The sequence below is a fragment of the Hibiscus syriacus genome, unplaced genomic scaffold (assembly GCF_006381635.1).
Source record: "Hibiscus syriacus cultivar Baekdansim isolate YM2019G1 unplaced genomic scaffold, ASM638163v2 tig00110430_pilon, whole genome shotgun sequence".
NCBI classification, from domain to species: domain Eukaryota; kingdom Viridiplantae; phylum Streptophyta; class Magnoliopsida; order Malvales; family Malvaceae; genus Hibiscus; species Hibiscus syriacus.
Window position 1 is genome coordinate 1,584,845 of NW_024062734.1, and position 21,887 is coordinate 1,606,731.

The 21,887-nt window shown below is 33.7% G+C and overlaps 4 protein-coding genes across 4 annotated transcripts; 3 read left to right on the forward strand and 1 right to left on the reverse strand.

Moving 5' to 3' along the window:
- Positions 1 to 174: 174 nt before the first annotated feature.
- Positions 175 to 3,889, forward strand: LOC120125271 (peptide deformylase 1A, chloroplastic/mitochondrial). Its single transcript, XM_039143747.1, has 4 exons — positions 175 to 631; positions 837 to 926; positions 1,046 to 1,113; positions 3,482 to 3,889. The coding sequence occupies exons 1-4, from the start codon at positions 236 to 238 to the stop codon at positions 3,720 to 3,722; spliced, it is 795 nt and encodes a 264-aa protein (XP_038999678.1). The 5' UTR covers positions 175 to 235; the 3' UTR covers positions 3,723 to 3,889.
- Positions 3,890 to 9,246: 5,357 nt separating this feature from the next.
- On the reverse strand, positions 9,247 to 9,755 carry LOC120125267 (uncharacterized protein At1g15400-like). Its single transcript, XM_039143743.1, has one exon. The coding sequence runs from the start codon at positions 9,652 to 9,654 to the stop codon at positions 9,253 to 9,255; it is 402 nt and encodes a 133-aa protein (XP_038999674.1). The 5' UTR covers positions 9,655 to 9,755; the 3' UTR covers positions 9,247 to 9,252.
- Positions 9,756 to 13,823: 4,068 nt separating this feature from the next.
- Positions 13,824 to 16,643, forward strand: LOC120125236 (DNA replication complex GINS protein PSF1-like). The gene is made up of 6 exons (XM_039143718.1): positions 13,824 to 14,069; positions 14,887 to 14,954; positions 15,506 to 15,619; positions 15,727 to 15,895; positions 16,133 to 16,282; positions 16,374 to 16,643. The coding sequence occupies exons 1-6, from the start codon at positions 13,995 to 13,997 to the stop codon at positions 16,398 to 16,400; spliced, it is 603 nt and encodes a 200-aa protein (XP_038999649.1). The 5' UTR covers positions 13,824 to 13,994; the 3' UTR covers positions 16,401 to 16,643.
- Positions 16,644 to 20,729: 4,086 nt separating this feature from the next.
- LOC120125337 (abscisic acid receptor PYL2-like) lies at positions 20,730 to 21,311 on the forward strand. Its single transcript, XM_039143781.1, has one exon. The coding sequence runs from the start codon at positions 20,730 to 20,732 to the stop codon at positions 21,309 to 21,311; it is 582 nt and encodes a 193-aa protein (XP_038999712.1).
- The last annotated feature ends 576 nt before the right edge of the window (positions 21,312 to 21,887 follow it).

Genomic DNA, 21,887 nt, shown 5'->3' on the forward strand with positions numbered 1-21,887 from the left:
AACAAAACACTATCTTATAAGTAGGGGACTGTGTACTTTACCCATTAAAAATGGATATTAAAATGATAATAAAGCCTAAGTGAAGCCCAAGGCAAACTCAAGTGAAGCTGAAATTCAGGCTCAATCATAGAACTCAATAATAAGCAGCAAAAGTTGAAAAATATGGGCTTTACCCTCAAACCCTGCTGCTTATGAAAACTCCTCAACTGCAAAATTATTACAGCCACCGACGACCATGGAAGTTCTTCACAGATTCTCATTTCGTCTCTTACCACCGGTCACTCTCGGCTTGAACTCCGCCAAATCAGCCCCACTTTATCTTTCGACCCGAATTCCCCTTTCCAGACCCGCATTTTCCAACCCGGACCCACTCTTAACTCCCCGAATGCCTCTCTCTTCTTCGGCTGTTAGCAAAGCAGGTTGGTTTCTGGGTCTTGGAGATAAGAATAAAATGAGCTTGCCTGAGATAGTTAAAGCGGGTGACCCGGTTTTGCATGAGCCTGCCAGGGAAGTTGACCCGAATGAAATAGGGTCGGAGCGGATACAGAAGATAATTGCTGATATGGTTCGGGTTATGAGGATGGCTCCAGGTGTAGGCCTTGCTGCCCCTCAAATTGGAATCCCATTGAGAGTTAGTTTTCCAAAGTTACCTCCTTTTGGTTTTTTATTAGTATTATTGTTTCTGTCCTTTAGAAAAGTATGACATTTTTGTTTAGAATCGCTTAAACCATAGGACTAAATTGCGGCTGCAGGTGTTGCGGACGATACACTTCGTTGCGGTCACAATTTAATACTATGGCTTAAACTCTGCTAAAGTTTTGTTATATGTTTTGCAGATCATAGTTTTAGAGGATACAGCCGAATATATTAGTTATGCGCCCAAGGAAGAAATTAGAGCGCAGGATCGACGTCCTTTCGATCTTCTGGTATGCTAATTTATGTTAGAATCAAGAACGAATGAAACTTGAAATGATACCTGTACTCTTACTGGTCCAAGTTTTTTTTTTCAGTTTACTATTAAGATTTATTAGTTGTTTTGAGTCAGGTTATAGTAAATCCAAAGCTTAAAAAGAAGAGCGATAGGAGTGCACTGTTTTTTGAAGGCTGTTTGAGGTAAGATAGTAATAGTGAATTCCCAAAGTGCACATTTGGTTTTAGCGATATTTTGCTTGTTTCAACTTGTCCCATACTTATTTATAGTACCTAAACGATCGTGTTCGTTTGTTATGTTGTTCTTTTCAGTAAAATGTTTGATTTCTTGTAGGATACTGCTGTGCATTTTTTTTAAGGGTGGGGCAATGAGTTAGGAGGCTTTGGATTCTTCCCCCTAACACTCCACTTCCTTCTCTTTTCTTCTTATTGATTCAATTAAGTACTCAATGCAATAATAATGTGTGGTTCCTAGATCATTTTAGCAAGCGGAAAAGAAAAGAAATCACGTTATGAGTGAGAAAGCTCTTGAAGTGTGCTAGGATGACTTTGAATGCATTGAACTTACAAAGAGAAGGGCATCATCAAGTTATTAAATTGTTGTCTCATAAGGTCATATCATAAACTCTATGGTATGGTTTATGAATTTAGTCTGTCTTGTATAAATATACACATGAGGAGTCTATGGACAGACCTAGCCTTAGAGCATACTTAACTGCTTGAGCTGGTATCTTGAATCATCATATTCTCAAACACTATGGCTTTGGTCTAGCTTAACCTTTAGCTGAAAATAAAGAAGCTTTAAGGTTCTTTCTCCCTGGACTATTATTCAGTTATGGACACAAACATTTCATTCATACCAGAAATATTTGGGTAGGGATAGCTCCTCCCCGTGTTGAAACCTTTTTATGGCAAGTAGTTCATCTGAGAGTGGTGGTTAAGGAGGAATTGTTAAAGCGTGGAGTGGCTGGAATTGAAGATTCCTTATGTCCGTTGTGTGGCAGATTTGGCGAATCTGTTTCCCATCTTTTTCTGCATTGTGAGGTTGCTTGGGGACTGTGGGTCAGATTTTTGAATTTGTGGGATGTTGCTTGGGTGATTCCTAATAAACCCTTAGATTGCATCACTCAGTGGGACGAGCTTCTACCGAATTCTAGTATTTGGAAATACATTCCAAGGGCAGTCTTGTGGACAGTTTGGAAAATTAGGAATGAAGTTATTTTTAAGAAAGGGAAGTTGGATGTGGTGTTGTTGTTCTTTATTGCTCGGTTTAGAATAGTTTCTTGGTTTTCTGCTAGTTTTGATACGCAGATTCCTTTCGATTCCCTGGTGGGTGATCTAACACTTGCTGATTCAATGGTTAGTCACAAAGTAAGATCCAAGCCTTCGTGCTGGGTTCCTCCTCCAGTTGGGTTCATAAAGATTAATGTTGATGGAGCAATGGTGAAGGGGTGGAACAAAGGAGATATAGGAGGCCTGATTAGGGACAACAGTGGTAAGTTGATTCATTGGTTTGCTGAAAATGTTGGGGGAGGTCCCCCGATTATGGCAGAACTTCTGGCGATTAAGAGGGGGTTGGGTTTGCTTATTGATTTAGGTGGGGTTCTTAATCAGAGGATTATTTTAGAATCAGATTCTTCCAACGCGCTGAAGTGGATCAAAAATCCGGAATTAGGCACCCCTTTATTACAATCATTGGTGAAGGAGATAGTCTCTACTATGGAAGGGTTGGACATTACGTTAAGGCTTATCTTGAGGGCTGATAATTGGGAAGCAGACAGATTAGCTAAAGATAGTATAGGTTGATTTGCTGCCTTAGTATTTGGGGAGTTGGTGTGTATGTTTCACTTTGTTACTGCAGATTTTGGTTCTCAGTCTTATGTTATTAGTGACTACGTTGTCCAGCTGATAGTGGTTTTTAAGTCTTATGCTTTTTGGGAAGTTTTGTTTGTTGTAAGGGTTGGCAATGTACTATTCTTCTGTTTAATATAATTATAGGCGCTCTTTTCCTCCTTTCAATGCCCTTCATGTTACTTTCATAACATGGAGGGTAAAAAAAGGGGGGTTTTACGAGGCCTCATCTTCTATCAAAAAAACTATGGCAATACAATAGGAGTATGTAAATTCTCGTCAATGCTCTCTTTTCTCGCTCAAGTCCGTGTCAGAGAGTAACAAAGTTAGTAATATAGGCTTGAAATGTGCTTTGTTGTTTCCTTAAGACTTCAAATTAGATTATCTAATCAGATTTGGATGATTCTTGCCTCGAATTTGCCAAAATGCAGCAGATTTTGATATTTAACAATTCCCTTTTCTACCTTGTATGCTCCATGTGAGAATAGTGTTACTAACTTTCGAAGTCTAGATCTCGTAATAGTGTCACTAGTAGTATGAAATTATTTATGGACGGTTGCATCTTTTAAACGAACTTAACGACTACCAATTATGAGTCACATAAAAGAGGTGCTGATGATTTTAAAATTTCCAGTAGAACCCGACAGCTTTAAATCACCTCAGATTGAAGTCTCATGATTTATTACCCGTCATTTTACAGTGTTGATGGATTCAGAGCGGTTGTGGAGCGACATCTAGATGTTGAGGTCACAGGCTTGGGTCGTGATGGCCAGCCTATCAAAGTAGATGCCTCGGGGTGGCAGGCACGCATCTTGCAGCACGAGTGTGATCATTTAGATGGAACACTGTATGTAGATAAGATGGTTCCAAGAACATTCAGAACTGTTGAAAATTTAGACCTTCCTCTTGCTGAGGGGTGTCCTAAGCTCGGTGCCCGTTAAGCTTATTTTTTTACACACGCACGCCATGCACAAGAAACGAAGGCTTAAAACCTAGTTTACGAGGCTTCAGTATAATTCGGTCTTTGGGGACACCTCTCGAATAGCAATGGAAGTTGTGTTCGAAAAGTTATTTGAATGGAAATCGTAGTGTATTCATTCCTCGGCACAAAAACAGTTGGTTTATGTTGTTCATGCACTACAGCAGATTAATTTGAAGACATTTATTTGCTTGACGTCGAAACGTGTAGAGCCATTTACCTTTGTTTTCGACCGTGTAAACATAATGAATCGAAAGTTTGTTTATCACTTTTTCTTTCTGATTTCTTTGTGTCGGATAGTCGTATAGATTTCGATTTTATTTAAAATGAGGCAAAACTTTTTCTACTATTTCTCTGTTCATAAAATTTAATCTTGAAATCTTTCTTAAAAGACATCAAATTCTTTTTGGTCACTAAAATTCTAAAAATTATAAATTAGCACTGCAATACTATAATAATAGTAAGAGTTTAATGATAATTTTATAACAGATGGATAAAAAAAAAAGTGAGCATTCTCAATCCAAACCTAGCAACATATACTTTGATGCCAATGGCAATAAACCCTAAACCCAAAAATAATAAATGTGGTGATAAGCTTTGAAGTTTCCGATACATTCCATATTGATGGATGTATTGATGAAGTGTTCACATCTGGAATTGACCTTAGGGGGCCACTATCTTTGGTTGGTTTATCCTACCCACCCCCTTGCTATAAAAAGATATAATGATGAAACAAGGGTGGCTATTTTTATTTAATTAAATATTTGATATCATTTCTTAAAATTACACACCAAATATGGCTTTTTTAACAAAGATAAGGTCACTTTCATTGTTGAAGACGCCGTGAACAAAGCCAACCGGTAAAAAAAGGAGGTCCTCGGAAATTCAATTGGTACAAATTTTATTTATTTTATATTTAACTGATTAAAAATAAAAATTTATATTTCAAGCACTGACTCGACGACATAATGTCTAAAGCACTAGTTTGATGGTATAATGTAAATGGAGATTCGATTCATAAAATACAACTCAAATAGTTATGAGATCAAATTTTATCATATCTTAGTCAAACAAATTAACGTCCAGCTCAAAAAATCGTCAATTTTTATAACAAAAATGATGAGTTTGGAACATATGAATAGTCAGGTGATCATTTTATAACTTTTAATAGTCGGAAGACTCAATAAAATAACGTTCTATAGTCGGATGGTCATTTTGTAACTTTTAATAGTCAATGGACTCAACAAAATAATGTCCTATAGTCGGGGACGACCATTTATGTACTTTACCCTTTATTTTAATTACATTAATATGTTTTTCAAATACTTTATTGTGTCAAGCATATACTATGATATTATTTGACATATAGCATTTATCCTCTTGAGCAGGGGATACATGGCTTAAGTGAAGATGTGTAGATAGGGCAAGATTGGCCTTATTATTTGTCATTTTCCCTTGCGTTTGTAGAAGATGATTGCAGGTGAGCGAGATGACACAATGGAGTCTTTGGCAAACCATCCCACTCAATCACTTGGGATTTAATCCTTTAGTTTTGCCTCTTATGAAATTACATAATTTGTTTTTTTAATAGTATGAAATAATTATAATATAGTATATATTTAAAATCCTTTTTAGTAATTAATAATGTATCTACACTCTATTTTAAAATTTTAAACTTATTATATTAATATAGCATGAGTTATATGATAAGCTTTAGCGCCCTTCCAAAATCTTCTCCTAAATAAATAGGTATGAGTTCTGAATCCCTAAATTTCTTTTGGCTTGAATAGGTTGACCTTTTGGTTTGCTTTTATGAGTGTGAATGAACCTTGGTCGGGTTCAGGGATAGTTTTTGAATATCGAATTGGGATGGATTTTTATTTCAAAAAAATCAATTTGGATTTCGATTAAATGGAACTCTTTCAAAGTTAGGTCAAGTCAAATATTTTGGTGAAAGAATACAATAATCGAGTCACAGTCGAAGTGATCTAAAATTCAACTCAATCCAACCAAGCTTATCTCTATTAATGTCTCGGGCCCCAAATTTTTATATTTGATTTATTGTATGATATGAATGATCAAAAATACGTTACATAAAAATATATTTAAAATTTAAAATTAATAAATAATAATAGTTGGTATAGTTTTTAAATCTTATATTTGAATATTACATAATAAGTTTTGATTTTTTATTTAAATCGTATATGAAAGTATGAATCATTAAAAAATATTATTATAGTACTCACCAGTTTGTTTAGTAGGATGACATATTATTTCTTTAAGGTAAAAAAAATGTCAAATTCTGATATTTGTGAATGTAGCAAACTTGATTGAGAGGGTCACCTTTATCTCTGTACTATCCGTCCGGATTAATCGATTAATAAATAATATACCAACGATTATACCCAAAAATATTATTATAATAATATAAATTGTATTTTAAAATAAAAATAAATTCGATAGATTATCAATTGAATTAATGGTAAATTAATTCATGATATAAAATTCATTCAAACATTTAATAATGATACAGATAATAACATATTAAACACAATCAATTTTCAATGGAATTGATCCTAATAATTTAATTGGATTTGAATTCCGATCAATTCCCATTTCTATTTTTTGTGAACCCTACCAACTCCTCTGTTTTCAAAGACAAATAAATGATATCAAAATTTCTTCAGCTTTGGAAGAAAGAATAAGAAAAGATGGTAAGCAATAAATTCATAATAAAATAATGGTTTAATAGTAAATGAAGTCCTCAGCTTTTTAAATAGAAAATCAATATATTTCTTAAATTTATTTTGTATTTAGTATGGTTTTTAAATGAGAAAATCGTCTCAGTGACCAAAAATACCTTATAATATACGATTTTAATCAACTTTTTTTGGATTTGCCAAAATGACCAATAAAATCGCAACGCGATATCAAAATCGCAACGCGATTTAGAAAATCGCAACGCGAGCTGAGAGAATCGCATCGCGACTGAGAGAATTGCAACGCGATTTAGAAAATCGCTTTGTTTCTTAAGAATTTTCTCTAAAAAGATAGTATCCGCGCGGACGTGTCGAAGACACGTATTACCACGACCACGACCACGACCACGACCACGACCACGACCACGACCACGACCACGACCACGACCACGACCACGACCACGACCACGACCACGACCACGACCACGACCACGACCACGACCACGACCACGACCACGACCACGACCCGAGACGAGACGGCGGCGGCGGCGCGCGCGAGAGTCCCCCTTGTCCTCTTTCACTCAACAAGGAAGTGCAAAATACAAGCCTTAAATATAATTCCCAATAGTGTTTCCAATACTATGTGGGATTGAGCATTACCAACACTTGTTCCCAATATCATTATTCTTCATAAGTTATCATCCATTACAATATGAATTATCGATAATAAATTAATTCATTTTAATAAGTATTTAAAATTATAACTTGATAAATACATGAAATAATTCTATTATTAAATAAAAAATATATTTTTTATATTAAAATTATTGAGATAGATATTTACTATAAAAGTAAAAGATTTTTTTTTCACGTACAACCTCTATGTGAATTAGTTTCACAATAAGGTATCGGTTATGCATTGGATTCTTTCGTATTAGATGGTCTTTAATAAGATCATCATCATCATTCTTTTGTTCAACAATACCATATATTAATGAGGTATATTGGTTCATTAACACGACTAATTCATATTGTAATGGATGATAACTTATGAAGAATAATGATATTTGGAACAAGTGTTGGTAATGCTCAATCCCACATAGTATTGGAAATACTATTGGGAATGGTATTTAAGGCTTGTATTTTGCACTTCCTTGTTGAGTGAAAGAGGACAAGGGGGACTCTTTTGCGCCGCCGCCGCCGCCGTCTCGTCTCGGGTCGGGTCGGGTCGTGGTCGTGGTCGTGGTCGTGGTCGTGGTCGTGGTCGTGGTCGTGGTCGTGGTCGTGGTAATACGTGTCTTCGACACGTCCGCGCGGATACTATCTTTTTAGAGAAAATTCTTAAGAAACAAAATTTTTTTAACTATTCTTTTGACCGTTGCGATTTTCTAAATCGCGTTGCGATTCTCTCAATCGCATTGCGATTCTCTCAGTCGCATTGCGATTCTCTCAGTCGCATTGCGAATCTCTCAGTCGCATTGCGATTCTCTTCTAAATCGCGTTGCGACTCTCTCAATCGCATTGCGATTCAATCAATCGCATTGCGATTTTCTTCTAAATCGCGTTGCGAACTTGGAAGCTCGCGTTGCGATTTTCTTTTGACCGTTGCGATTTTCTTTTTAACGTTGCGATTTTCTAAATCGCGTTGCGATTTTGATATCGCGTTGCGATTTTATTGGTCATTTTGGCAAATCTAAAAAAAATTGGTTAAAATCGTATATTATAAGGTATTTTTGGTCACTGAGGCGATTTTCTCTTTTTAAATTAAGAGAAAAAAAATAAATATTAATTTTTCATCAATGAAATGCATCATTAATCATTACAGTGTTAATATGTTAATCAACCATATTGATATGACAATTCATAACAACATCAATGCTAAATTGTATAATATATAATAGGTTGATGATGTTAATATATTATATTGGATCTAAATGATATGTTTTAAATATTGTTGATCTGAAAATGTGTTTGAGAACTCAGATAAAACTATTTATTTATAGACTGAACCATCAAGTGATCTTAAAGGTAAAAATATATTGTTCTTTTCCGAAATTTTAAAGTTGAAGAGTGTGTTATCAATTTATTAATAAAATTTTAAAAAAAATATTATCTTATAATACTGTTAATAAAAATTACTGAGAGAGCGTCTTGATTATTAGAGATAGGATTGATGATAATTCACATACATGTCTCAACAAACCCTATACCTAGTCCTTTCCTAAGCAGTGGAGATGGTTGAATTTAAAGGAAACTATTCCAACTTTAATGAATGCAAAAGGAATCAACACACTCCCACTGTTTGATGATCCCTACATTTTCTGCCAAACCCAAACAGGAAATATTCCCTTGCAAGCTCACCTTCCCCCCCCCCCCCAACAAATTCAGACAGAAAACCAGACATCCCAGAAATCTGAAACCTGTTTTTTAGTACAACTATATTTTCCCATCCCAAAAGAAAAAAGAAAGAATCTCCAAGGAACAACAAAAGATAAATTTTGTTCTTATTCTGTAAAGATCAAATCAATGCCTTAAGATTAGTTTAATTTACATATCCACACGATTCACATTTTATGAAACACAAGTAAAGAAGATTAACACACACAAAAATTCAAGACTTTAAACACCCAACATTCATCTCTGTTTTCATATAGATGGACTTCAATTTAAGCTTCAATCTCTCTAGAAACAACCTAAGAAATACATAAATCAATATACCCAGAACTACCATTCAAGTTCGCAGGAATTTGCAATTCCGGTCACCGGAAAATACATGAGAACGAAAAGAAAAAACTATCTTGATCTACGCTTACCAGGCTTTTTCCTACCATTTTTCTTGCTTTGTTTCCCAAAAGCACTGCAGAAACCGCAAGCTGAAACCTTTGGAGAAGGCGGGTCAATAGCAGGGCACACCTTACCAGTACGGTAACCTCGTCTTTCACCGCCATTAGATCGGCTTCTTTCGACGGTGGTGTTGATGGGAGCAATTGTCGGCTTACTATCCTTAACGACATCGATTTTTTCTGGGTTATTGTTATCCTTGTCTTGCGCCGGCCCTTGTTCTTCTTGCTTGGTCTCTCCTTCTTGTTGTTCTGGTTTCATTTGGCTTAACTCCGATAAAAACTTGTCGTCCCAAACAATCCCTGAAGACCCTTGCCTTCTAAAAGAAACTGCAGATCTTTGAAGACCGGCCATCGCAGATGGCAGCCCTTACTGGATCTTTTTCTCTCTTTAATGAAACTAAAAACAATGGGTTTTTTTCTTCTTCTCTTTTTCCTTTAATTTGTTGTAAAGAACTCTCTGTATATATGTGTGGATATATAGAGAGATAAATCTGGAAGATTCGGTTAAGGAAGAAAAGTTATAATAAGCAACTCAGTCAACATTTCCATATTTTTTCATAAATATTTTTCTTCTGTCGAATCTTACCGTTAATGGCAGAGGGGACTGTTAAAATGTTAATTATTGAATAAATATAAAATATATCTTTAAAATTTCATGATTATATTTAATATATTGATATTAAATAAGTTTATATAGTTTTGATGGTCAAAATATGTCTTGTTTTAAATATTTTTTATAATGAAAATTGAATTTTATTAGTAAAAATAATTGAATGAATCAAAACTAAAACATACTCAAATATAGCGAGAAAAATAAGGACTTTAAAATAAAATTTTACATATAAAACAAAAGTATTAAGCCTAAAGATGAAAAGAAAAACGAAATATTCTATTGAAAATGACGTTCAACATCAAAAGAACCAGTAATCTTCATAAAATTTTTTGTCTCTATCAAATGAGACGCTTTACGAAGTGATAAATGAGTGGTGAGTGAACCAAATAATTTGGTAGACTGTTTCACTACACAGTTCTGATTATATCGATAAATATTTTTTTACCAAAGAAAGGATATGATAATACGTGACCACCGACAAACTAATCAGAAAATAAATATCATGAGGGTCTTTGTGCAAGCACCAACACAACCATAGAGGTATGCGAGAAACGTACAAAAGTCATAAGGAACATATCACAAAAACGGAAAAAAATGTATCACAAAATCAGAGAAAAGTGTGTCAGAAAGACAAATATTCTTATTTAAATTTGAAAAACTCGAGAAAAAAGGAAAACAAAGAGCATATTATGAAAAAATAATAATAATCACCAGTAATCGATAACTAATATTAAGATCGGTGTCGTCGTCGGTTAAACAAAAATAAAAGGAAAAGAGAAATACAATACAAAAACATTGAAAGAAAATTTAGATTAAGATAATAGAGAGAAACCTTCATCTGATTGTTTTAAATAAATTTTTAAATTTAAATTCAAATTAAACTCATTCTAGAGTTATTTTCAATGTAAAATTTAAGGATAATTTATAAATTTCATCATTCATTCTTCTCATCATTCTTATTTTAGTCATTAAAATTTAAAATTTTAATTTTGTCATTCAATTTGACATTATTCCTAATTTAGTAATTCATGTATTAAATCGGAAACAACAAGATGATGTGGTTGATTTTTCATTTAACATAGGTTGGTTGTTTGCTAATGTAAAAATCATATGTTGACCACCTCATATTCTTTTTCAAACATTTTATCATAGTATACCGACCATCATCCACAGTCACAATCTTACCACCGCACTCAAAAATATTTAATTTTAGTTCCTTTAATCATTCTATATTTACACACTACTCGATCATCCTTGTGTCTTGGCGATGAGAGGCAGATGCACTTGGCCCCTAGGGGATCAAATGCATATTCAATATTTTGGATAAATGATTAAATATAGTTCAATATATTAAGGGGAGTAAAAAAAAATTATACTCATTTTATTGAAAAATAATATTAAAAATTTTACATCCGCCACTATGATTGATTAATAATTCCCTCGAATAACAAGTCAAATAGTCCCCTTGATTGTCACGACTCATCCTCCATTCTTTTCGATTCTATCGTATTTGTCATGCAAAAATGTTTTTAGGTGTGCCATAACAAGTCAAATAGTCCTCTTGAGACGGATAATAATATCTCTTTCGGACTACATCCAATAAAAAATGATAGAGATTGAAAAATATAAAACTAAAACGTTCAACGATAAATTTTTGTTTAGATGTTTTCTGATTAAAGTAATACAATATTATTTTTTCTCTCTAAACATTTTATAATTTAATTTTTCACTTCATCCTTCAATATATACATGCATCTTAATAAATACTCGATCGTCAACAACTGCACCAGCAACCTCCATATTGAAAATTTTGAAGTAGAAATAAAGGTTTGGTAATGGGTGTGACAATTTCAGCGTAAAAACCAAAAGTTGATAGCGGCAATGTGGCTTTTAGTCTTTAGAGATTGATTAGGTCACCAAATTTAATGTATTGGCAAACAGGTCAAAAGAATAAAGGATGGAACTGATTGACCTTATAAGAGTGGTGATGAGTATGCCACATAAATATTGTAGGGCTATGTGCATTCTGGTTCCAGCCAGTTCATAGGCACACTTGCTCGCCTTTTCTCCAACACCTACGTTTGCATTTTCCATGGCCTTATCATGGTCATGCTTTGGTACCAAAAAATGTTTGAAGCTTTAGATGATTACAAATATTGAGACTGATATTCAATTATAATCAATGAAACATATTGTTCTCAGTGATAAAAGAAAATATTTTCTCACTATATGATTCAAGTTTGAATAGTTGTATTTACAGAATGTGTGTACGTTGTCAATAAATTTTAAAAAAGTTCTGAACATACTACCTTATAATCACACTAAATTATTTAAAATAAAGTATTATCAAATTTGTTATTTAGTATGTTTTATGAAATTGATTATTCCTATACCAATCTATGAAATCCATAAAAATTAGTTTATCCTATTCTCAGATGTAATGAAATAAGAGGGAGGTAGGATAGTAGGTTGCCCCTAACGTCAGGTTGAGAGCAACTTCCGCGGGAGACCTCCGGCAGTCAAAATTATGAATTGCCCACCATGAGATTCGATCCCACGACCACAAGGTTAAGAGCCTTGCGCTCTACCACTATGAAATCCATGTGCATACTTAGGGGGTGTTTGGTTCAAGCATTGTGGGATTCCCATGGGATGAGAATCTCACATTCCCATGTTTGGTTGACCGGGAATCTCATTCCCGGTAATGTTTTATTACCAATAGTAGATTTTTTTGGGTATATTACCGGGAATGCCATTAACTCCATTCCCTTAGGTATTGTAACATTACCGACGTTTTAGACTAAAATGCCCTTAAATTTTTATTTTTTCCAAAAACATCATTCTTCTGTCATTGAATAATAAAAATTCTACGAATGTTAAATTACAAATTTATCCTTAAATTATTTTAGATTTACAAAAAAAAATCTATAATTAAAATTTTATATGAAGTTCAGGGGTTAAAATTTTTTTTACCCTTTCATTAAACCTTTTTTATATTTTTAATTTTGTAAAAAAATTATATAAATATTATGAATTTAATTTTTTAAATAAAATATATAAATATTTTACAATTTGTAATATTATACAAATATATATAATAAAGACAATTTGATCAAATATACATTCCAATAATCTTTTATTCCTTTAACTAAACACGGTAATCTTACATTCCTGCTAAACCAACCAAACACAAAATACAACATTCCCAGTAATCATATTCCCTGGTAATCTTTTATTCCTACTGGTAATCTTACATTCCGTGAACCAAACTCACCTTTAATGTATTATATTGTTTTTTAGGAATATATTATAATGTATTAACTATTTGGGATGTTGAAAATTGGTGGCCAAACCTCAATAATGATTATATATAAAGAAAAACAATGGAATATGATAAAAGGTCCAAAAGCTTCGTCAATATCTCTCTATCCTCCTCAATTGTCCTTATCATCATTGATCATCACATTATTAACAACATTATAATTGAACACCTATTTATTTTTTATTAAAAGAAAAGCATGTTTTGCAATGTAATTGATGATATGTCGTGCCATGATTACTCAAATAATCAAAAAGGAAAATAAAGGAGAAGGACTCATTGATTATGACAACAAACTAGCTTGCCCTTGTTGTTTTTGTCCTTTACAATTTGGAAGTTGGGTAGGCTACCTCGAACATCATTAAATTACTGGCTCAATTCTATTTTGACCATTGAATTAAAAATTTTGTCGATTAGGTCCACTATAAGCGGCAAAGTGAAAAAAGCCCCACTGGCGCTAAAATCACCCGCCAAAACCTCCACCATGCTTTTAGATCCAAACAGAACTCTGTATTTATCTTCACTTTCTCACCTCCCAAAGTTTCAATTTTCCACGCAAACGCATTTTTTAACTGTTTTCCAAACTTTTCACCAACTATTTTTTCTATGTTCACGCTATTCTTGGAGCATAATCATTTGTACTTGTATATACCTTAAAGAAAAAAGATTGCGCAACCTGTTCGGTGAAATATCTCAAAGATAATTTCGGTTTTGAAGGTAAGTATATAATTGAAAGGTTGGAATTTTATATATTCAGAAGATGCACGGAAGAAAGGCGTACGAGCTGGTGAAAGAGTTTTCTACTGGTGAAAAAGGGCATCTCAAGATTTTCAATGTAAGGCTACTGGCTTGCGCAATTTTATGTGGAAATCGCTTTTTAGTTTACATTTTAATGTTTCAGAGATGAACAAATATAGTTATGATATAATTGGAAAATTGCTCGGTGGGTTCATTGATTCTCTTTGAATTTAGGTGTCCATCAATGTACTATTTGCTCCAGTTCTAATATATCTGAAGGTTGGCTGTTTATTTCCGAAAGTACCGTTAACTCTGTGAAGTCCTCGAGGATCAAGTTTTGTAGATTGTTAAATTCTTAGTAATTTAGTATTATGTATATGTTCTTTACGTGTTCATTGTATATTCCGGATTTTTTGTATAATGACACAACCTACCAGCACGAAAGCTCAAAATTTGAGAATATTTTCTGTTTCCTAAGTGAAATGCTGGACGAATACTTGTATTTATCAGTTTTCACGAGGATTTTCCTTGAAAAGGTTCCATTTTTCGAATACATCCAGATTTGTTTCCTTTTGATTTTCCTGTCCCAGCTCCCCCTCTTATTGGTAAAGCTTTTCAATCCCTACTTCATTATACTTGTTGATATGTTGTCACAGCGACGGAACAAGAAATATTTTTGAGGTTGGTCACACATATATTGACAACACATTTTTTATGTGGATGGGCACAAATAAAATCTCAGGCTGGGCACAATGAGTAAAATGAATAACTAAAAGAAGAAAATTCAAATTTCAGGTTGAGTACTTGCCTATTCTGAACATAGTGTGCATTGGCCACTGGCTGTCGAAGCTGTGTGTAAGTTGATATGTGCCGAGTGTTTTTTTCTAATTGTTGCATGAAATGAGATCTTGCAGAATGAGCTGTTTGAGAGAGTAATTGAAGAATGCAATGAACATCATAATGCACTCGAGTCATTAATAAGGTAATTTCTTGATGCAATTTTGCTTCTTTAGCCTTTTGTTTTGTTTGTCCTTCCTCGACCCCCTCTTCTTGTAACTATATCTCCTGGAACTAGGTGGTGCTGCCTTGTCAATTCTTTAGTCAATGGACCAGCATCTGATTAAACCTCCATGCTCCAAGTGTCTTCCAGCACCTGAACCACTGATTTGATTCTGTATATTTTGGAACTGTCTTAAAATGGGATATCAAATGGTAACAATTGATGGTTGCTAGAACTTTAATGTAGCATTTGTGTTAACCGGTAGACTTTAAGTTCAACTATATTCTCAATTCTATTCATATGATTGCAGTAAGTTGTGTATATGAATTTGTACTAGAGCTTGAGGTAGAGAAGTGACATCAATGAAATATTCTCTGCAGAGTTTTTGGTTAAACTCAGACCGTACAATGGACTCCTTGAGATGCCTCTTTTATTTATTTTATTTTGGGGAGTTTGGTTGGGTTTAGAGCTTAGTACCAAATTTTAGTTGCACAGAAATTTCAGCCCCTTAAGTGTGATTTATGTTATAATAGGAAAATGCAAGAGGAGGGACTGGAAGTCCAAACAGCTAAAACTGCAGACCACTATGGATCACTCATCCACCACCTTTCTCTAATTCGCAACAAGCGATGCCTAATGGCATATGTGTAAGTCTGTCATACTTTTTCTGTCATTATTTCCTAAAGAAACTGATTCCTGCTTGTTTACAGTTTGAGATGCAGTTTCTAACATCACCTACTAATTTCAATTACAGGTACAATCGTGCAGAAATTCTAAGAGATTTGGCATGGAAGGTAGGGTTACTTCATGAACTTCCACCTGAAATTCAGGAGAAGTTCAGTGACTCAGAGGAACAGTATTTCAAAGATCATTCCAAGTCTTTGAAATTATACATGTCACAACTGAGCCTTGACGTGAATGTGGTAAGGTCTCTTCTCTTATGCAAACCTTTGATTAAAATTTAAAATCGGAGCCGTTGTTGGTGACTTGGTTTTACATATAACTTATGTCTTAAACTGAATTTAAGCAAATAACTGCAAGTAGTTAAACAAGAATTGATTGGTCTTCCACCATACAGGTTTTATTCTCGCTCAGAAAGCATTATAAAACATCTGTCACTGTGAACTATATTGCAATGGCTAATGTCCTTGGTTTGTCAGGATATGGTGCCTCCAAAAGATCCCTACATCAAAGTAAGGGTGCTTGAAGATTTAGGTAGCGGAATAATTCTCAGCGATAAATCTGCCAATTTTGCTCGTCATTCAATGCACTTTCTCAAACGAACTGATGCTGAGCAATACATTGCACGGGTGCGTAGCATTTTCGAGTTTGTTACCTTGTAGCATGACAAACAACTGCTGCATCTTTACTGACTTCCCATTACTTTCCTTGTATCAATAGGGCTTAATGGAGGAGTTGACAGGCTGAACCTGAAAGAGGTATATCAACCATGTCTTTTCCCTCTGCTCCAGAATAAAGGTGTTTCAAATTCGATACTAATATATCGATTCAGTTGCCACTAAAGAATCCTGTTACCAGACCTGTTGGTTAATTCTTTGTATGTTCGTTTTAGCTCTTGGCAAATGTAACTTGAACAAGAAGAAAAAGGACAAGCCTTTTCCCCCCCTTATGGATGATACAAATGAAGTTATCTAGATTCTTTCATGGTAATTGATTTTAATAATCAGAGTAAGGGATTTGAAAAAAGATTAGAAAAGAATAACCCATGTATGAAAGAGTAGTGATTATTTGAAAAAAAGTCTAAAATTTTTATTTAAAATAAAAGTCCGGTTTTAGTTTTTTTATCATGTAGTTATATACAAAATTATCAATATAAGTACACCCATTAGGGTTGTTGATTTTCTAGATTTATTAATGAAATTGGAACGAAGACAAGTACAGCAAAAAGGAAATGTAAAAACGAGTGAACAAAATGACCCCATGATTTTCCCCTATTTGCTCTCTTCGTTTTTTCTCTTCTTTTCATTTTCCTTCCCATTTCCTGGGGGACTCCTCCAATGGCTTCTTCAAAGAAATGCGTAAACCATTTCCTCCATTGCTTCTGTCATGTATTTCCTACTCATAATCTTCCAAAACCCTCTTTTCAGGTAAATTTTTTCGCATTTCACCCCACTCCTTTGTTTTCACCCTTGCAATAATGCATTGGTAGTTTTTATGATCATCCATTGGTAAAAACATAAAAGAAAAGATCCTTTTTTAAAATACTATTTCCTAGAATCTGAACATTCCATGCCATCTGGAAAGTTTAGTGCAACAATGGAGTTCTATTGCTTAACCATTATTGCTTGGAACTCTGACATTTAAAATCTGAAAACCCTTTTAAAGTTCTTATCGCAGTTGATAAAATATGTATGGGAATCTGTCTAAATATGCCAAAATCAAAGTAATTGTTGACATTTGTGGTCTAATTCTACAGGGTACCATGTAGATTTGGAATCTGCAGAACTTCAATTGAGATAACATCCTTTCAGTAGATTGCTAGTGAACTCCTCCTCGCATATTTAGTCAAGGTCCTTCTATATCCAAGGGCTTTTACCAATGCCATCATCAAAAGCAACACCATTCCAAGTTATGGCAAATTGCTCAACTTATATAACATCACCAGTCTGAGGAAATATACTGATGTATCTGATCTCCAGAGCCTCGAGGTCGGTTTAAGGACTCATATGCAATGCTTAATTAATCTGTAATTAGATAGGCACCAATATCCCAACTCTTGGATTCCATCAGATTGTTGCAGGAAGCTGCTTGTCTGTGGTGGGAGCTTTTGCAGATATGTCAAGGAGGGGAAGAATGAGCCTGTTTGGGACTATGCTTATAATATGGGGCCTTGTAAGAGAAAACATTCTGGGACAATTCCATGGCACATCCCCCACAAAATCTGTACAAATGTACCCAATGTTGATGTTTGCTGTTGTTTGTGCTTTTATTGTCAGTAAAATAGGATGTAAGAAACTGATCCACGGTTCCAAAAGCTAGGAGTGTCAAATTGTTGTGAAGACAAATACAAGCTCTGCATGTGAGCTGGTACTGCAAAATTTGGTGATTTAAACAGTTAAAATATCAATCTTTCCCTTTAATTCTTCTTCTCCAAGACATTCATCTTTTGTAACACCATCCCTTCCATGAATACACATCAATTTCAACAAATTCTTTCCTCAACTATCAACCCTCCACCCTACACTTTTTGAGTTTTCAAAGATGAACAAACTTTGCAGTTTTTATCTCGTTGTATATTGGGAGAGTAGAGATAGTCGGTCAACGTTTTTTAAGTATTGTAAGAACGATCGAATTTGTCTTAAGAAAAATATGTAAACAGACCTCAACATCTCTGTTGATTTGAAAACACAAATTAACGATGATCAACTTGTGCTTCAATCGAAATTCATTTTTACTTTTAAATTTCGGCAAATCATCATCAACATATAATTTTATTATTAGGACATGTTTATATATTAATACATAATTAAAGCAAATGAAATTCCACACCACATTATACGAGATGCTATGTGCCATCAAAACCAATAAATAATAATTAAAGTTGTGAGCTACATTTAGTCAGCTTGATTTAAGAGGTTTCAATTCCCTCATTTCCTCTTAACTTTAAGGGTTAATTCATCATATGTCCCCAAACTATAACTCTCATTTTAAAATGGTCCTTAAATGTTTGAATATTCCAATTTTATCTCAAAACTACGACTCTTACTCTAAATTAGTCCTTACACTTTTGAACATTCTAATTTTATCTCTAAACTATGACCCTCTTTCTATTTTGGTTCCAAAACTTTTGAATCTTCAAATTTCACCCCCAAATTTATTCAAATATGTAATTAATTTCAACCATAGCTTAACCTAAATTTTATTTTTTTCAAACATATAATAATATAACTTGACCTAACGATTTTATTAACAAGAGATGTGATTAGTATATATGTACAGTTTGGAATAAAATTGAAATATTCAAAAAGTTTGGGGGACCAATTTAGAATGAATGTCATAGTTTGGGGATGAAATTGAAATGCTCAAAAGTTTAAAGACTAATTTAGAATGATAATCATAGTTTAGAGATAGAACTGAAACATTTAATAGTTTAAGAACTAATTTAAAATGAGGGTCATATTTTGAAGACATGCACATTTAACTCTAACTTTAATATATATTTGAATGTATTGTAATTTCATTTTTGAAAATTAGATTAAGGTTTTGAATATAAAATTTATAATAATGTATATAAAATTATGTGAAATATTTTTTTGTTTCAATAAATTTTATAAAATATAAGATAAATCAAGATATAAAATAAAGCATATTAAAAATAATAAAACTATCGACTATGCCAACTGAAACTCTGCAAGTCTTAACAATGACATCAGTTTGGGATGCCATTAGAGTCAAGAAAGCTATTGTTCCTTGGCAGAAAATTGTCTGGTTTCCTATGCACATTCCTAAGCATAGTTTAATATCTTGGATGGCTTTGCTTGATAGGCTTACTACAAGAGAATGACTAAACTGTATGGGACTAATCACTGACTGCAAATGTATTTTCTGTGATGAGCCTTTGAAAACTAGGGACCATATTTTTCTTCTCTGTCCTATGGCTAATTCAATCTGGAAAAATGTTTTTTCTCTCTCGGGACTTCACTTCTTCCCTTGCCCGTGGGACGCTTTTTGTGCAAGGGCTTCCAATGCTTGGAAAGGCAAATCAATGCTCACTCTTATTCTAAAGTTATCTTTTAATGCTACTATTTACTTACTATGGGATGAAAGAAACAAGAGAATGTTCCAAGGTAGATCCAAGAATGCTCAAGAATTATTCCATACAATCAGAGATATAATTGGACTACACTTAAGCAATAGGAAATTCAATTGTAATGACAATGTTAATATTACTCTTTCTAGGAATTGGAATATAGGGTGATCTTTGTTTTTGTGTTGGATGATCACTGCTTATTTCGCTCCGTTTCTTTGTATCTTAATGTTGTACTGGTTGATTTTGGGTAATAAAAAATTTTAATTATTCAAAAAAAAAAAAACTCTGCAAGTCTTCGAGCATCCACTTACAGTTTTTTTATTAATATGAAATAATTACAATGTAGTATATGTTCAAAAAAATCTTAATCATTTGATAATAAACGTTCAAACATCCAAGTAGATAATGTATTCAAACTCGAAACCTCTACAAATAATAATAATACGTTTAACCACCGAAGTCGCTTGATTTATGGTATCTATCTTAAATCGGTATAAAACTAAAAAAAATTATATGATATAACCGGATTCCATCCCCTCTCTATATATGTGAACTTGGTCAGTCCCCTTTATATAATTTTTTTCTTAAAAGTTTACATACCATTTAAAGAAAATATTATGTAAACAATACAACTAATTTGGTATGGAAATTTTAGCAAAATACTTGAAGTAACCGAAATATCTTTCCCAGATTCATGTAATGTATATTATTCCCTTTTTTCCCTACCAAAATAATAATTTCAATTACACGAAAAATGCTACAACTTCACCCTTTCAACATTGTTCGACGAAGAAAATGGAAATTTTGTTTACGTCAAATTCATCGTAACCGTCCATTATAAAAATTATACGTTTTCACGATACACCAATAAATCATATAATAACGCATGACACGTTATCAGTAGATAAATAAAACAAGCTATACCATATAAAGATTATCTCTTTCTCATCAAGAGTTCCCAAAGAAAATAACACATCTCTTGTTTCATGAACCCTAGTTCCACTTCTTCCAATAATGTTCTAACCCAAGAGGAAACCTCAAAGCTTGAGTCCATCATCAAGACCTACCATGCCTTTCCTTCATCCCCAAACACATGCACGTCTTTGCTAACACAACGTGTAAACGTTCCTCTAACCTTCATATGGCCAATCGTACGTGATTTCAGAAACCCTAACAAGTACAAGCACTTTGTCAAGAGTAGCACAATGAAGGGAGACGGGGGAGTCGGGAGCGTAAGAGAGGTCGAGATCATCTCGGGCTTACCGGCATCAACGAGCACCGAGATACTAGAGGTATTAGACGATAGTGAACATGTTTTGAGCTTTAGGGTTGTCGGAGGAGATCATAGGCTGGATAATTATCGAGCTGTTACATCGGTTAACGAGTTTAAAGAAGATGGAGGGAAGGTTTATAGTGTTGTTTTGGAGTCCTACACGGTGGAGATACCCCAAGGGAACACTGAAGAGGATACTAAGATGTTTGTGGATACTGTTGTGAAGCTGAACTTGCAGAAGCTTGCAGAAATAGCCATGGCAGCTGCTTCAACAACCCCTACAGGAAAAAAATAAAGTTTACAATTGATAGCTAAGCTATTAGGCTATGGCACCCCGCACTACAACAAATTTATCAATTTATGATGAAATTTCTATATGGCGTTGTGTATAACGTCACAAAATATACTATAAATGTGAAGATTTATTGTTTTCGTCACATATAGTTCTTAATAGTATGTATTCTATGACGATTATAATAAAAGTCATTAATTTTCGTCACTATATGTTTGGAGCTAAAATTTTCCTCCAAAAAAAATTCGTGAGAAATATTTCATCGACGTTTAGAAAAAAGGGTGACGTTGTAAAATCATCACCAATAAAATGGAAGTATTAGTGACAATTTATTATTATGACGATTTAATTTGAATTAATGACATTACAAATTTGTCACCAATTAATCTTATTCAAGATAAATTGATTCGTCATATTTAAGAAGATATATAAAGGTGACGTTTTATTCTTGCCACAAAAAAATATTTAACGTGACGAAAGAAATTATTTGTCACTCATTGTTACGTCTTTTATATTTTATAGGAAGATTTTAAAGGACATAATGTCAATGTTTCGCTTAATGTTTAGAGTTGATATTTT

Excerpts from the sequence above, each read along its gene's own strand:
- LOC120125267 (XM_039143743.1), bottom strand. The coding sequence starts at position 9,654 with ATGGCCGGTCTTCAAAGATCTGCAGTTTCTTTTAGAAGGCAAGGGTCT.
- LOC120125271 (XM_039143747.1), top strand. The coding sequence starts at position 236 with ATGGAAGTTCTTCACAGATTCTCATTTCGTCTCTTACCACCGGTCACT. Across the intron at positions 632-836 it reads AAATTGGAATCCCATTGAGA|ATCATAGTTTTAGAGGATAC; the intron begins GTTAGTTTTCCA and ends TATGTTTTGCAG. Across the intron at positions 927-1,045 it reads GACGTCCTTTCGATCTTCTG|GTTATAGTAAATCCAAAGCT; the intron begins GTATGCTAATTT and ends GTTTTGAGTCAG.
- LOC120125236 (XM_039143718.1), top strand. The coding sequence starts at position 13,995 with ATGCACGGAAGAAAGGCGTACGAGCTGGTGAAAGAGTTTTCTACTGGT. Across the intron at positions 14,070-14,886 it reads GGCATCTCAAGATTTTCAAT|AATGAGCTGTTTGAGAGAGT; the intron begins GTAAGGCTACTG and ends GAGATCTTGCAG. Across the intron at positions 15,896-16,132 it reads TGAGCCTTGACGTGAATGTG|GATATGGTGCCTCCAAAAGA; the intron begins GTAAGGTCTCTT and ends TTGGTTTGTCAG.
- LOC120125337 (XM_039143781.1), top strand. The coding sequence starts at position 20,730 with ATGAACCCTAGTTCCACTTCTTCCAATAATGTTCTAACCCAAGAGGAA.